Source organism: Schistocerca piceifrons, chromosome X, assembly GCF_021461385.2.
Source record: "Schistocerca piceifrons isolate TAMUIC-IGC-003096 chromosome X, iqSchPice1.1, whole genome shotgun sequence".
In the NCBI taxonomy this organism is placed as follows: domain Eukaryota; kingdom Metazoa; phylum Arthropoda; class Insecta; order Orthoptera; family Acrididae; genus Schistocerca; species Schistocerca piceifrons.
This window is the reverse complement of record NC_060149.1, coordinates 291,654,456-291,667,664: the sequence shown is the minus strand read 5'-3', so window position 1 is coordinate 291,667,664 and position 13,209 is coordinate 291,654,456. Positions and strand designations below refer to the sequence as shown.

The following is a 13,209-nucleotide window of genomic DNA, read 5'->3' as shown; positions in this document are numbered from 1 at the left end:
ATTACTGCATTAGTGGGGCTCATTATAAAATATGATATTGATATAAACATTACAAAGGAGTTGAAAAATTATTTGCCTTGATTACACAGCAAAAGGTCACATGTCTGCTACTTAAATTTTCTCACGATTGTCAGTTAAGATTCTTGACACCCAAACATTAGAAAAACTTTTTTGGTAACAATCTAAGAAGACTAATTCTTCCTACTTGGAGACTTGATGTAACGGACTGAAAACTGATAAATATTCTTCAGACATGAATGCAAAGTAGGTCTGGTAAATTTCAATGGAACAAGGGCCACTGTGGATGAGGTCACCTGTGAAAAAATGGTTTTGTTGATTTTTCTACTGCTCGTGTACACTTACCGTCTGAATATCTTGTGTATATCTTCTACACATACACAAATTAAAGTCTCCACCCCCATCCCCATCATGGTTTCAATCTGTATGTTCAAGCTAATCTCAGTAACTGTAGTGATTTTGATATGGTTTTTACTAATAGACTGATTCTGAAGGAAGGTTTGCGGGCACATGGAATAGAAGTAAGTCCGCCTGCAGCTGTGCCAAACTAGCGCAAGCTGCTGCTACCGGGAGGACAGTGTGAGCTACTAAAGACTTTCTAAACTCCCTGTGATGTTGGATGTATCAAATATAAAGCTGACAAGAACATAATTTTTGGTATATAGTTAATGTTTAAGGGGTGTGACGGGAAATGCGCAAAAAGGTCACACTGAAAATGTAGTTGTTGTTAGACTGGCGCTGATATTGCATATTCAACTAGTGGCCATAGCTAGTGCTGAAGTCAGGTGGAAAGGTCGATGTGGTAGCTCGCAGCGCCTGTCATTGCCACAAGATGTACCTTTTTTTTCTTTTTCTTTTCTTTATTTTTTCTTTATTGTATTTCGTTTCCCCTCAGGGGGTGGGGGGGGGGGGGGCGGGCTGGCAGCGGCATAATACGCCGCTCTGCAGCCTACAGAAAAGTTAAAAAACAGAATTAGGAGATATGAGAACAATAAAACCGTCACTGTTAAAAACTGAAACATGGAGAAAAAGATGTGAAGAAAATATAAAAACAAACGGTCGGTGATGCTGATTAAAACACATAGTAAATAGGCAGGCACAAGTAAAAAACACCATGACAGTCTGGTTTCTGTTCGCAAGAGATAAAAAACACAATTAGCGACAGTATAGTGGCTGTTCGCAATACTGACAGGGAATGCACAACACTGAACACTCACTTAAAACAGCACTATAGAGGCGACACGGCGGCAGATGGGGGGAGGGAGGATCCCGACCAATGAGGGGGAAAAAAGGGGAGGAGAGGAAAAGAAAAAAGGGGGGAGCCGATGGACAGAGGGGAGACAAGGTGTCGCTCCAAATGCCAGTTAAATATGTAACAGATAGCATTAGTGCCCCACGAGCACTTTCCTGGCATTTGCTGGTTAGATCATTTAAGTTATATGAAAGTGATAAAATAAAATGTTGTGTAACTAGGGCCTCCCGTCGGGTAGACCGTTCGCCAGGTGCAATTCTTTCGATTTAACGCCACTTCGTCGACTTGGGCGTCGATGGGGATGAAATGATGATGACTGGGACAATACAACACCCAGTCCCTGAGTGGAGAAAATCTCCGTCCCAGTCAGGAATCAAACCCCAGCCCTTAGGATTGACATTCTGTCGCGCTGCCAACTCAGCTACCGGGGGCGGACATGATAGTGATTATCTTCAGTTACCGTACTTAAAGTTATTCTCTGAATTTTCACCACAACTCTAAGAAGTGGCCCTTAAACAAAATTACCGCTACTCTAGACAATTCGTCCGACTGTCAATGCTTAATGCTATCCATGTGGAGCCGGGGTGGTTCACTAATAAAATTATAAACGTAGTAAAGTCAAGGAAATGAGGGGGCTAACATGTACGAAAGATTACTTAGAATGATTTAGATTTTCTATGGTTTCCCTAATTTGCTTAAGGCGAACGTCCGTTTGGATAGTTTGCAAAGGTAACCGCCAATTTTCTGTCCCATCCTTGTCCACTCTGGCCGTGTGCTCCACTCCTATTGACCACGACGTCATTGGTACTGCAAATATTAACAATTGTGGCCTTTCTTCGACAGTTAAATGAACTTTTACTCAGCATTAATAAGCAGAGTCGCTCAAAGTAGTTCCATACTCATGGAATGAGCGGAGGGGAGCAGATGCAGGGATTCTACATCTCCTTTCTGGCCCAGGTCCTAGTGGAGGTTGTTTGCCGTTGCCCTCCTGTAACGAAGTGTGACGTGTGTATATGTGTCGTGTGGATGACAGTGTTGAGTGCTTGTACAGTGCAGTTACGGGATTGTGTTGTTACACATGAAGGGAAGGGAGTGTGTGAAATCCAGTGTCGGCACATAGCCTGCTCCTCTTGATGAGCTTCAATAGCGTCGAGCGTAACGTCCGTATCCGACAGAGTTCATCAACAGTGTCTTTCACTTCATGAGTCATCGCAGGGAAGGTTTGGAATTTAATCTAAGACATTGGCGCAAAGAAGTTGACACCACCACTTCTCCTCCCCTTGCCGGCCAAATACTGGCAGTGAAAATTTCATTCACCATCAGGATTCGAACTGGCTTAACTTCGAGTCGAACGCCATAGCACAAATGTGCAGTAGCGACTTTCTTTGCGACTTCGGCTGCGGTGGCAGGTAAATTAATAATAACATTAATATCAACAATAATAACAATAGCAATATTTTAAACATAGCTGCACAACAGCAACGGTTTCACGTAATAAAATTATAAACAGCCGACCAGTTACAATGGATAAAGAAATTTTTTACCTAGGTTTCGACATATATAAATTTGTCTTCTTCAAATGGCTCTGAGCACTAAAAAGAGGAAGGAAATTAACACTCCCGTTATAACAGTATGGGAGCATTGGTACAAATAATGTGTGTTGAGTTCTTGAACATTTGTACCAATGCTCCCATACTGTTATAACGGGAGTGTTAATTTCCTTCCTCTTTTTAGTGTTACTTTACCTAAGGACGTTATTAATACTGATAATGTAACGGCGATGGTACATTAGTCCTTACTAATGTAAAATTGTTGCCTTCTGAAGTAGACAAATTTATATTTGTCGAAACCTAGGTAAAGAATTTCTTTATCCATTGCAACTGGTCGGCTGTTTATAATTTTATTAATAACAATAGCAGAAATCGTAATAACAGTAATAATACAACAATTGTTACATTCCATCCTGTATTTTCCATTGTTTCACAATAATAATAATAATAATAATTAAGTGAATTAAGAAATAGGTTGAAATAGTTTGATGTTTACCATTCATTATGTACATTGTAGAAAATCCCGACAGTATCATACTAATGGACATGCCGAAGCAGCTGAAGAAACAGAGTGTTCGACGACCGAAGTGTTTCAATAAAATTGTGTTTGCCACGCTCATACCAAATCGCACCATCCCCAGGAATACAGTCGCCAAGTTTGGATCTATCTCAGTTCCAATGTCCTGTGGAAGAAAATATTCTTTACAAGATTCGCTTTATTTACATGGAGTTACAATAGATATCGTGAATGCATTGCATTTTACAGATGCCTAATGCACAGTCATTGTAAAACGTTTTCGGAGACTCCCGTATTTTGGCTGTGAAACGTGTCCGGATGTGAATCAGTACATTAACAAAGACGTAGATTGTAAATTTCAGATGATGTGGTATTTCTGTATTACATCAGGTACATAAAAATTAAAAGCACAATATCAATTTCGTCACTGACACCAAAATTATAAATTTTGTTTCTTCTCGACATGTAAAATGTATTTAGGCACGAGAAAATTTAAAGACAACCCATTTTAACCTGTGATTAAAGATGAAAAACAGGCTCGAATGAGATGAAGTTGAAGAAATAAATCGACTGTGGTCTTGTTTAACAAATCATTCTGCCATTCACATCTATTAATACGGAAAAAGCACAGAAAACCAAAATCAGGATGGTCTGACGGCAGTTCGAACCATGTTCCTCCTGAATGCGAGGCATGTGTCTTAAGCATTACGGCAATTAATTTAGAAAACTGAGCCCTTGTCAACAAAAAAAGAAAAAGGCTTTGCGGTGTTTACGGTGCGGTAGCACCAAAAGTGTAGTGTGTACATAAGACTTATAGTATGGAAACAATGTGTTCGGAGCATAGCTCTCGTCGTGCTGTTTAGTACATTATCAATCGATTTGTGAAGGGTTCAGATAATTTTTGCTAACAAGAATTAAACAACTGTTGATAACTTAAGTTTTAAACTGTTATCAGTTTTTGTTACTTAACGCAAATAATGAGAGTGGCAGTAATTGCGCTATCCAGCTTTCTCTGTGCGTTTGAGATAACATTCATAATTCCTCATACGACCCCTACAGGAAAAAATTTGTGAGCATTAGCTTTCTTCATAGCCGTGCCAATATACACTCCTGGAAATTGAAATAAGAACACCGTGAATTCATTGTCCCAGGAAGGGGAAACTTTATTGACACATTCCTGGGGTCAGATACATCACATGATCACACTGACAGAACCACAGGCACATAGACACGGGCAACAGAGCATGCACAATGTCGGCACTAATACAGTGTATATCCACCTTTCGCAGCAATGCAGGCTGCTATTCTCCCATGGAGACGATCGTAGAGATGCTGGATGTAGTCCTGTGGAACGGCTTGCCATGCCATTTCCACCTGGCGCCTCAGTTGGACCAGCGTTCGTGCTGGACGTGCAGACCGCGTGAGACGACGCTTCATCCAGTCCCAAACATGCTCAATGGGGGACAGATCCGGAGATCTTGCTGGCCAGGGTAGTTGACTTACACCTTCTAGAGCACGTTGGGTGGCACGGGATACATGCGGACGTGCATTGTCCTCTTGGAACAGCAAGTTCCCTTGCCGGTCTAGGAATGGTAGAACGATGGGTTCGATGACGGTTTGGATGTACGGTGCACTATTCAGTGTCCCCTCGACGATCACCAGTGGTGTACGGCCAGTGTAGGAGATCGCTCCCCACACCATGATGCCGGGTGTTGGCCCTGTGTGCCTCGGTCGTATGCAGTCCTGATTGTGGCTCTCACCTGCACGGCGCCAAAAACGCATACGACCATCATTGGCACCAAGGCAGAAGCGACTCTCATCGCTGAAGACGACACGTCTCCATTCGTCCCTCCATTCACGCCTGTCGCGACACCACTGGAGGCGGGCTGCACGATGTCGGGGCGTGAGCGGAAGACGGCCTAACGGTGTGCGGGACCGTAGCCCAGCTTCATGGAGACGGTTGCGAATGGTCCTCGCCGATACCCCAGGAGCAACAGTGTCCCTAATTTGCTGGGAAGTGGCGGTGCGGTCCCCTACGGCACTGCGTAGGATCCTACGGTCTTGGCGTGCATCCGTGCGTCGCTGCGGTCCGGTCCCAGGTCGACGGGCACGTGCACCTTCCGCCGACCAATGGCGACAACATCGATGTACTGTGGAGACCTCACGCCCCACGTGTTGAGCAATTCGGCGGTACGTCCACCCGGCCTCCCGCATGCCCACTATACGCCCTCGCTCAAAGTCCGTCAACTGCACATACGGTTCACGTCCACGCTGTCGCGGCATGGTACCAGTGTTAAAGACTGCGATGGAGCTCCGTATGCCACGGCAAACTGGCTGACACTGACGGCGGCGGTGCACAAATGCTGCGCAGCTAGCGCCATTCGACGGCCAACACCGCGGTTCCTGGTGTGTCCGCTGTGCCGTGCGTGTGATCATTGCTTGTACAGCCCTCTCGCAGTGTCCGGAGCAAGTATGGTGGGTCTGACACACCGGTGTCAATGTGTTCTTTTTTCCATTTCCAGGAGTGTATTTCGTTACCGTTAGACCAATAAATTGTCCTTAAACTGACTCCATTGTAAAACAGTCGCCGAATAATTTTTTTCAGTACCTTACCTGGATAAGTTTTGCATATCACGTGTGGATGATCATTCATAATTTAGTTATATTTGAGATCAGTGTTTTAAGGAATAAGCATCATAGAATTTTACGTTTATGGTCTGGATTTGTTAACATGGTGTGTCATGGCCTAGTTCAAAATCTAAAAATGTAAACTACCTAATAATTTGTACACAACTGTATGTATTGGGATGTTTGATATTTACAGACATAAACATTTATAAATTCTGATGAATGTAGAAATTCTGAGTACTCTGAATGCTTCTTTAGGTGCTTTGATTTATTCAGCATCTACGTGCGTCTCTTCATACAAATCTGTATTACGATATCACTGACATTCACCTATTGTAGGACCTTAGAACATATTCTGAACTCGAAAATAATCAGTACATCCGTCAGCATGACATTCTCCAAGCCAACCAACATGGATTCCGAAACCATCGGTTATGCAAAACCCTGCTCGTGCAATTTCTCACATTATATCCTGAAAGCCACTGATCAAGCAAACACGTAGATGAAATAATTCTTGACTTCGAAAAGCATTTTATTCAGTACCACACGAACGATAATAACGAAATTTGTGACTACATTGAGGATCTATTTGCAGGAAGGACGCAGCATGTTATCCTATCTTGAATGGCGAGTGATCTGCAGATGTAGATTGGTTGGTTGTTTTGGGGAAGGAGACCAGACAGCGAGGTCATCGGTCTCATCGGATTAGGGAAGGACGGGGAAGGAAGTCGGCCGTGCCCTTTGAAAGGAACCATCCCGGCATTTGCTTGGAGCGATTTAGGGAAATCACGGAAAACCTAAATCAGAATGGCCGGACGCGGGATTGAACCGTCGTCCTCCCGAATGCGAGTCCAGTGTCTAACCACTGCGCCACCTCGCTCGGTCTCAGATGTAGGAATAGCTTCAGTAGTGCCCCAGGGAAGTTTGGATCCCTTATTTTCGTGTTATATATTAAAAATCCAGCGGACGATATTAATACACTGAAGCACCAAAAAAAAAAAAAAATGGTATAGGCACGCGTATTCAAATACAGAGATATATAAACAGGCAGAATACGGTACTACGGTCGGCAACGCCTATATAAGACAACAAGTGTCTGACGCAGTTGTTAGAGCTGTTACTGCTGCTGCGATGGCAGGTTATCAAGATTTAAGCGAGTTTGAACGAGGTGTCATAGTCGGCGCACGAGCGATGGAACACAGCATCTCCGAGGTAGTGATGAAGAGGGGATTTCTCCATATGACCATTTCACGAGTGTACCGTGAATATCAGGAATCCGGCAAAACATCAAATCTCCGACATCGCTGTGGCCGGAAATAGGTCCTGCAAGAAAGGACCAACGACGACTGAAGAAAATCGTTCAACGTGACAGAAGTGCAACCCTTCCGCAAACTGCTGCAGATTTCATTGCTGGGCCATCAACAAGTGTCCGCGTGCGAACCATTCAACGAAACATCATCGATATGGGCTTTCGGAGTCGAAGGTCCACTCGTGTACCCTTGATGACTGCACGACACAATGCTTTACGTGTCGCCTGGACCCGTCAATACCAACACTGGACTGTTGATGAGTGGCAACATGTTGCCTGGTCAGACGAGTCTCGTTTCAAATTGTATCGAGCGGATGGACGCGTACGGGTATCGACTCCATGGATCCTGTTCAAGCCGGTGGAGGCTCTGTAATGGTGTGGGGCGCGTGTAGTTGGAGTGATATGGGACCCCTGATAAGTCTAGATGCGACTCTGGCAGGTTACACATACGTAGGTATCCTGTCTGATCACCTACATCCAGTCATGTCCATTGTGCATTCCGACGAAATTGGGCAATTCCAGCAGGACAATGCGGTATCCCACACGTCCAGAATTACTACAGAGCGACTCCAGGAACACTCTTTTGAGTTCAAGTACTTCCGCTGCCCGTCAAAGTCCCCAAACATGAACATTATTGAGCATATCTGGGACGCCTTGCAATGTGCTGTTCAGAGGAAACCTCCACTCCCATGTACTCTTATGGATTTATGGACAGCCCTGCAGGATTCATGGTGTCAATTCCCTCCAGCACTACATCAGACATTATTCGAGCCCATGCCACGTCGTGTTGTGGAACTTCTGGGCCCTAGCGGGGGCCCTACACGATATTAGGCAGGTGTACCAATTTGTTTGGCTCTTCAGTGTAGTAACCTCACACTTTTTGCTTTTTGTAGGTGATGTAGATGTAAGAAGGATATTTTTTTCAATCTCAGATCTACTGTGAAAAGGAAACCACAGTGAAAATAAAAAAAAGGTTTGATTTGCAACATTTAGCTACACCTGCCAGCTACTTCTCCAAATAGTCGCCGCTCTGACTTAGACATTTGTAGTAGCGTGGCATAAACGTTTTGCAATACCCTCGTCGTAGAAGGCAGCCACCTGTGCTTTCCACCAGTTACCTATACGTGTCTGTAGTTCGCTGTTTGTGCCACAATGCTGTTCTAATTGCTAGCGGCTCATCTGAGACACTTCCCGTCGAAAACGCTGCAGGAGCTTCGTTATTGCACCTGCAGTGTGAAGGAAATGCATGACAGCTACGTTATGTGGGCTGCGTGAAATCAGGAGGAACACCTAAGTAGACACTTCGAACTTGGAGGGAGACACTAAAAGTTGTGTGCATTTTTGCGTGCTCACTGTGATCTCAGAATTGAATAGTGCGACATGACGCTATCGATGGGCATACTAGAGACCCTACACGACACATCTGTGCCAAGATTCATTGGGTTTTCACTGTTATTTTAATGACACGACCAATAGGAGGTTAAAAAAATAGTCCTCAACTGAAAGGAAAGCTGCACTAATATTCAGTCAGTTCTAGATAAGGCTTCATAGTGGTGCAAAGATTGTTTTAATGTTCAGAAATGTACACCCGTGAACTTCATAAATCGCGAAAACAATGTATCCTGAAACTCTAATATCGACGAGTCACAGCTGGAATGAAACGGCTGATACAAATACCTACTTGTCACAATTCACGGGATTACTGGGTGGAGGCAAAGGCTTAGGTAAAGTAGGTGGCAGTCATCAGTTAATTGTTAGGTTACTGAGAATATGCAGTCAGTATATAAAGTAGATGTTTACGAAACTCTCGTACAGTCCACCTTAGAATATTTCTCGAGTGTGTAAGAAGGGATATTGAACGTATGCAAAGAAGGGAAGCAGTAATGCTAACAGGTTCTTTGACCCACGGAAGAATGTCACGGAAATCCTGAAAATCCTACACTGGTGGTCACTTGAGGATAGACGGTATCTATTCCGCAAAAGCGTACCTGCACAATTTTAAGAACCAGTATTAAATGAGGAATCTAGGAACACACTACGTATCGCTCACACAGATACCACAAAGACAACATTAATCACTTCCCATGCTTGATGTAATCATTCTTCGCGCACTCCATACGCGAATGGAACGCGAAGAAACCAAACAACAGTGCAATGGGAAGTATGCATTTCACAGTGGTTTGCAGAGTGAGGATGAAGATATATACATGTAGATGTGCTATCGTATCAGCACCTGACACCTAACTATGACGAACAGCTTCTTATGGAAATGTCTTGCTATTTCTACAACATCCTACACTACGCTTAATAACCGTTCAAGCACCATGTAAGATCTCGAATAATTCTAAAAAGACTGCAATTATAAGAGCCAAAGGACAGCATTAATTGAGAAAGGAGTGTGACAAAGTTGTAGCGTCTGGCCGATGTTATTCAAGGCACTAATTGAGCAAGCAGTAAAGGAAACAAAGGAGAAGTCTGAAAGGGGGCTTAAGTTGAGAAAGAAGGTTTGCCAATAACATAGTCAGTCTGTTCATGTAAAGTACTTGAAAAACCTGTTGGACGGAGCAGATGTCTTCAAAAGCGGTTATGCGATGAGCTTAAACAAAAGAAAAACCAGTAAAATGTAGTTGTATCGAATTAAAGCAGATGATACCGGTGGAACTGGGCAGTAAAATAACTGATAATGGCCCCAGTAGAGAGGATATGAAATGCCGACTGGCTATGGCAAGAAAAGCATTTCTGAAAAAGAGGCATTTGTTAACATCTAGTATGAATTAAAGGAGAAAGAGCCTTTTCTGAGCATATTTGTCTGGAATGTAGTCTTGCGCAGGAGTGAAATATGGACGATAAGCAGTTCAGACAAGATGAGAAAACCAAGCGAGACTGTGCAGTGGTTAGTACACTGGTCTCGCATTCGGGAGGACGACGGTTCAAGCCCGCGTCCGGCCATTCTGATTTCGGTTTTCCGTTATTTCCCTAAATCGCTTGAGACAAATGCCAATATGGTTTCTTTGAAGCGGCTCGGCCGACTTCCTTCCCCATCCTTCCCTAATCCGAAGGGACTGATGACCTCGCTGTTTGGTCCCCTCCCCCCAAATCAATCACTCATTTAATCAAGATGAGAACAGAAGTTTTTGAAATGTAGTGTTGCAGAGGATTTCTGATGATTAGATAGCTAGCAGAAATAATAAATGAGAAAGTACTGAATCAGATTGGGGAAAAATAAATGTATGGCACAACTTGACTAAAAGTAGTGATCGGCTGTTAGGACACATCCTGAGGCATCAAGAAATCGTCAATTTGGTAATGTAAGGACGTGTGAAGGGCAAATTTGTAGGAGAAGGCCAAGGCTTGAGTACAGTACATTGAAATGGATGTGTGTTGTAGTTATGTAGAGATGGTAAGGCTTGCACAGATTAAACTAGCATGGAGAGTTGAAGGACTTTAGACTACAACAAGAGTAGCATTGTTTTAATGAAGCTCGCCTGTGGGGTACTGTAAGCTGAACATGATCAGACTTTAGATTCATGAATAGTTCACCGGTGAGGTACGGTGGATTCACTGCAAGAGATCCATTTCATTTTATGTAAATTTATTCGCAGTTGCGAATATGGACAACCATCAACTATAAAATGAAACGGCTACGATGAAAATTTGTGCCGGGTCGGTATTCGAACCTGTATTTCCCGCTTATCTCGAACGGTCACCTCACCATTAGGATATCCAAGATCGTTTCAAGGCCAGACCCAAACTTCCACAAGTCGTCAACCATGTTTCTCAGTATGCACTTTTAGATTCATTATGTATATTCCCGTACAGGGGCATGCACGATTCTGAACAACATAGGCACTACAGTATCGTATGAACAGTGTTCTTTTGGCAAATTGGATACATCCACTCGTGTAGTTTTCGACATACGCGTAGTTTGTGCTCTGTGACATGGAGTGAGCAGAGGTATACGAGTGTCATCCCTATCCGTATCGAGGTGTTTCTGGATGGTGTGGCTGCTCACCGCTTGTCGTTACTGACAAGAGAACCTCCCCATCGCACCCCCCTCAGATTTAGTTATAAGTTGGCACAGTGGATAGGCCTTGAAAAACTGAACACAGATCAATCGAGAAAACAGGAAGAAGTTGTGTGGAACTATGAAAAAAATTAGTAAAATATACAAACTGAGTAGTCCATGCGAAGATAAGCAACATCAAGGACGCTGGGAGTCAAGGAGTGCCGTGGTCCCGTGGTTAGCGAGAGCAGTTACGGCACGAGAGGTCCTAGGTTCAAGTCTTACCTCGAGTGAAAAGTTTAATTTTTTATTTTCAGTTTATGTGGCAAACTCTTATGTTTTCATCACTATTTTGGGAGTGATTATCACATCCACAAGAAAACCTAAATCGGGCAAGGTAGAAGAATCTTTTTACCCATTCGCCAAGTGTACAAGTTAGGTGGGTCGACAACATATTCCTGTCATGTGACGCACATGCCGTCACCAGTGTCGTATAGAATATATCAGACGTGTTTTCCCGTGTAGGAATCGGTTGACCTATGACCTTGCGATCAAATGTTTTCGGTTCCCATTGGAGAGGCACGTCCTTTCGTCTACTAATCGCACGGTTTTGCGGTGCGGTCGCAAAACACAGACACTAAACTTATTACAGTGAACAGAGACGTCAATGAACGAACGGGCATATCATAACTTTGCGAAAATAAAGAAAGTAAAATCTTCAGTCGAGAGAGGACGTGAACCAAGGACCTCTCGTTCTGCAGCTACTCACGCTAACCTCGGGACCACGGTGCTCCTGAGTTCAGAATCTCCTTGATGTCGCCTACGTTGCGCATGCACTACTCAGTTTGTATATTTTGCTTATTTTTTCACAGTTCCACACAACTTCTTCCTGTTTTCTCGATTGATCTGTGTTCAGTTTTTCAAGGCCTATCCACTGTGCCAACGTATAACTAAATCTGAGGGGGGTGCGATGGGGAGGTTCCCTTGTGAGTTACTGACGAGTCATTTGCTGAATTGTTACCCAAGTATCCGACGTTACAACCCACGACACTTGACGAAACTTATCCTCAAAATGATGTTGCCCCCTGCAGTTGCGTCTGGCATCAATTTTCTTCGAATCCAGTTATTCATGGTACCGGTACACCTTTGACACGGTGGCGCATGAAATCTCAGTGCCGCACGACCCATATGGAGATGGAATGTCCCATGCGCCGGGAACTCATGACAGTGATCTGGTTATATGCACTCTAACGTGTGTCTTGGCCGATTCTGCGCTCTGCTGTCATGGCGATTGCAGGTAACATTTCTAACGTTGTGGAAGTCACGTGGCACTCCTAACTACTCCATTCACGTTAATGGCAGGAGAGATGATTTCGCTACACAGCTGCTATTTCTACTTAAATTACTTAGGGATATACAGGGTGGTCATAAACAGCCTAAAAGCTTGTAAGCGTGTTGCAGGGTGGGCTGTACTGAGAAATGATTATTAAGAAAAAAATATGATACGTTGCGCAATTTGCTAGTTAATTAGCACTGAAGTTAGCCAATGAGAACGTAGTGCGCACAAATTCAAGCAGCCGGCCAGAGACGGCGTCGCCAAACGCGTTCGTCGTTTGGTTTCCTAAGATCGAACAAGAGCGAGATACAAAAATTGGACATAGGACAGCAGTAAGGATCGGACCCGAGTCAAAAGCTGAGCAGTCTCGTGCATTATCATCTACACTATGATAACAGTTGACAATAATTGTATCTGGCAGGCTGCTTGAATTTTCACGCACAACGGCCTGATTGGCTAACTTCAAGGTTTATTAACTCGGAAACAGCGCAATTATCGAATTTTTTTCTTAAGAGTTATTTATTGTCGCAACCTACCATTATAAGCTTTTCAGACTGTTTCTGACCACACTGTACATAGTCTTTGATTCAAAGTTC

General features: G+C 43.7%; 1 protein-coding gene across 1 annotated transcript in view; it reads right to left on the bottom strand.

The window, feature by feature from the left end:
• The window catches only part of LOC124721304 (facilitated trehalose transporter Tret1-2 homolog), a 313,685-nt gene that overhangs the window by 30,858 nt on the left and 269,618 nt on the right, over window positions 1-13,209 (bottom strand). Inside the window, exon 8 of the mRNA XM_047246213.1 lies at window positions 3,317-3,503. Coding sequence (XP_047102169.1) covers window positions 3,317-3,503 — 187 coding nt within the window. The remainder of the gene's footprint in view (window positions 1-3,316; window positions 3,504-13,209) is intronic.